This window comes from Lycium barbarum, chromosome 7 (genome assembly GCF_019175385.1).
Source record: "Lycium barbarum isolate Lr01 chromosome 7, ASM1917538v2, whole genome shotgun sequence".
In the NCBI taxonomy this organism is placed as follows: Eukaryota; Viridiplantae; Streptophyta; class Magnoliopsida; order Solanales; family Solanaceae; genus Lycium; species Lycium barbarum.
In genome coordinates, this window is record NC_083343.1 from 127,702,326 (window position 1) to 127,706,102 (window position 3,777).

Here is a 3,777-nt window from a genome sequence, read left to right on the forward strand (position 1 = left end):
CTTAACTATCGATTGTTCTCTTTTCCAACTTAAACTATCATCATCTATGTATTAAAACACACACTTATGCCAATTATGAGTTGTTTTCTTTTCCTATTTGTCACAATTTACTCAACTAGATATATAATACATAGATAGTTTAAATATGTTTTTGACCATTATCTTATAAATTAATTATGGTGGAGTGCATTGCGCCTATAATGATTAATGGGTTCCGAATTTTCTTGTGCTTCGCGTGCTTTCAGCGGAAAAAATAGATACCCCTCTAAAATATTAGACTACTTATTGTCATCTTAATAATAATGTCCTGATATGAAAAATTAAAATAAAACTCATCGTGTTTAGCGATATTACAGGTTTTGTCATACTGTATTAAAATATCCCATGACTTTCAGGCTTTGTCATATTAAAATATCCCATCACTTCTTATGATAATACTCGCAGAGGGCGGAGCCAAGTTTACAGTTTTATAAGTTTCTGAATTTTAAAATTATACTTTCAAGTGATAATAACTAAGTTTCTAAATTTAATATTTGTGTATCTTAAATATTATTTTAAACACAAATACATACAATTTGAGAAAAAAAAATGATAAAATCCGGTCGACCTCATATTCAAGTTTCTAGCGCTTTGAATCTCGTCATAATGGCGCTCTCTCTCTCACACACATATAGTGGTGTGAACGCTAAGTCTCTTACTCCTGACGTCCCAATTTATGTGGCATCGGAAAAAAGCTATTTCTGATATTTCTTCATCTTCCTTCCTTTATTTTGTTTTTTATTTTTTAAAGAATTTCCTTTATTTTTTTCATTCTTACCTACCACTCTTCTGAAAGAAAAGCAAAAGGGAAATCTTAGATAAAGATTTGGTCACTTTTTCATGTGGTGCAAATTTTTTTGATTGTTTCTAATTATTTGAGTTGTTCTCTTATTTTGTACTGATTTGCGTGGTCCAAAATTTAAAACTGCAGGGGCCAAGATTTAATTGTTCATATGTAAAATCGAACCATTCCAATTTATTGGTTACTCTTTTGAACAGAGACAAAGGGGTTGGTGGAATTTGCGGCGTCAGATGAGTGGGTTGAGTTAAATTTGAACGGGTTAAAACGGACTGAATAAAAGTTATTTGGTTGACCTGCGCTAAAAAAGCGGGTCATAACTCAATCAATCTAATTCTTACTAAGTTTTAATTTTTTTTTATTTCCCATCCCGTGTCCGGTATCAGTATTAAAGCTCGACTATATCTGAATTCGCGTCGTGTAAGCCCTATTTCTAGGGAAGCGATCCTAACTGAGTTTTAGTTTCAATGTTTGTTCTTTTATAATTTTGTTAAGTAACAAAAATAAACTTATTATAGCTGATATAACATTCAAAAAAAATCCTTTGGAAAATATTTTAATAAAAATTTTCCTGAGTTAATATGTGCTGCATATCATCCAATTTTAGATGAACTGAATTTGACGAGTCGATGGGCTTAGCCAATAAATTAGTGGGCCCAAACGTGAATGGATTGGACATATCATATTTTCATAGGCTTTGCCTAAGTGAACCCATAATTTTCCCTATATAAAGTGTAAGATTCAAGCTGTTTATGAGATATGCTATTCAAGTGCCCCGATATTTATTTTCTCTTTTGCTTTTCACCAATTCTATATACCATATGGCTTTTCCAAAAGAAAACATGGAAGTTGAAATCTTGTCCACAAAGTTAATAAAACCATCTTCACCAACTCCAAATCACCTCCAAAATTACAAGTTATCATTCTTTGATCAAATAGCTGATGAAGCACATTTGCCTCTTGTTCTTTTCTATCCTCCTACCAACAACACTAATTATGCAGCTCATGAACAAAAATTTGAACAATCCCTTTCTAGAATTTTAACCCATGTTTACCCAATTGCTGGCAGATTTACCGAGGATGACTCGATAAACTGCCAGGACCAAGGGGTTAAATTTGTAAAGGCCAAGGTAAATAGTAAGCTCAATGAATTTCTTGAGAAAGCACACAAAGATGTCAACCTTGCATTGCTTTGTTGGCCTAAAGATACTTGGAATGTGGATGAGAGTAACATACTCAACATGCCAATTGTCATTGTGCAAATCACGGAATTCGAGTGTGGTGGCTTGGCTCTATCTATGAGCCACGCACACACCGCGATGGATGGTTTCACAACTTTCACTTTTATTAACGAGTGGACTAAAGTGTGCAAATTGGAGATTCCTGCAGAGAAGGTCGATTTCTTGAGCTTTAATTTGCCTGACGTTTTCCCATCGAGAGATTTATCGAAACTTCTCTTGCCTCGTTATCCCCAGGAAGATCGTGTGGACGCTAAATTAGTAGCCAAAAGGCTATACATCAATGAGGATTCCATTTCAAGGCTCAGAAAAGAAGTCGGAGATATACGCTTTAAGCCCTCAAGAGTTGAAATGATCATAGCACTCCTATGGAGGTCTTTGATCCGTGCTTCAGAAAAGAAACATGGGCATCTCAGACGTTCCCTAATAGGTGTCCCAATAAACATGCGCCCTAAGCTGATTTCGTTACCTCAAGTAGAAAAATCTTTTGGGAATCTTGTAATTGAAGCCCCTGTAAAATTTGTACCCGGAGAGAACAACATGGAGTTGAAGACTTTTGTAACGTTGATTCGTGATACGGTGAAGCAAACTATAAGCGCGTGTGACAAGACTTCACCAGACGATGTAGTGGCTGCAGTGGCAAATTTATATAATGGAAGTTTCATATCACCCGAATGGGGAGGAAGTGATGAAGTTGACATGTACACAAGTTCAAGTTTGTGTAGGTTTCCTATACAAGAGGCTGATTTTGGTTGGGGAAAACCATGTTTGATGCATTTTGGGTCAAGGCATAATCAGTGTTGCTGGTTGTATGATGCAGAATGTGGCAATGGGATTTGTGTGCAAATGGACTTGAAGGAAGCCAATGTGCAATTATTTGAATGTGAAGATGATATCAAGGCTTTCTTTGAGTTTTAGCTTCTAAGTGTTCTTTTTTTTAAATTTGTGTTGCTTTTTGTTTTTGAATTTGGTCCAAAAAATGGCATTTGAAAGTGAGCGTGTATTGGCAGCAAAATTAAAAAGTTTTTCTTGTTATTAGTAATATTTTGTTAGCAGAAATTGTGATTTCACCCATTTTGTATTAGTAGCATATAATAAAAAAGTTTCCCTCGTTACTAGAGAATTGTGATTTCTCCCGAGAATCGATGATCTTTGCAACTGTCATTATTGTTACCTAATGTTAGGGTATATAGCATTAACCATGCGTTTCGACATAATATATTCTAACAATTATCATTGTTAAAAATTTAAGTGTGAGATTATTGGATATATATTATTAATCATGTGTTTGGATATAGTATTTATAATAGAACAATTATTTATTTATTTTTTTAATAAAGAGTTAAATAGATCATGTACTAGTATGTGTATCTTTTACTTATATAGTAGATGATTTAGTATATATAGTTTAGCTTATACACGGAAAATTAAATCATCAGTTCTTATAAGTATAAAATTTATGTTCACAATTTAAGATGGAAATTGGACAAAGTCATCGGTATGATTGTAGCACAAGATTAAACATAATGTATCTTCATTATCGGAACGGTATAGTTCTGTCTTCTTGTGATAGTACATTTTGTATGTATTGAACGGGCCAAGTAGAGATAAGTGTTTTTGTACTGAATATATAAACAACCTTTCTATCTCATTAAATGTACTTATACTCTTAATCTTATTATGATTATTATAATCAGTGTG

General features: G+C 33.6%; 1 protein-coding gene across 1 annotated transcript; it reads left to right on the forward strand.

The window, feature by feature from the left end:
- The first annotated feature begins 1,579 nt into the window (after positions 1-1,579).
- Positions 1,580-3,199, forward strand: LOC132604315 (vinorine synthase-like). Its single transcript, XM_060317771.1, has one exon. The coding sequence runs from the start codon at positions 1,591-1,593 to the stop codon at positions 2,992-2,994; it is 1,404 nt and encodes a 467-aa protein (XP_060173754.1). The 5' UTR covers positions 1,580-1,590; the 3' UTR covers positions 2,995-3,199.
- The last annotated feature ends 578 nt before the right edge of the window (positions 3,200-3,777 follow it).

Bases quoted from the DNA above. Each gene is read 5' to 3' on its own strand.
- LOC132604315 (XM_060317771.1), top strand. From the start codon at position 1,591: ATGAGATATGCTATTCAAGTGCCCCGATATTTATTTTCTCTTTTGCTT.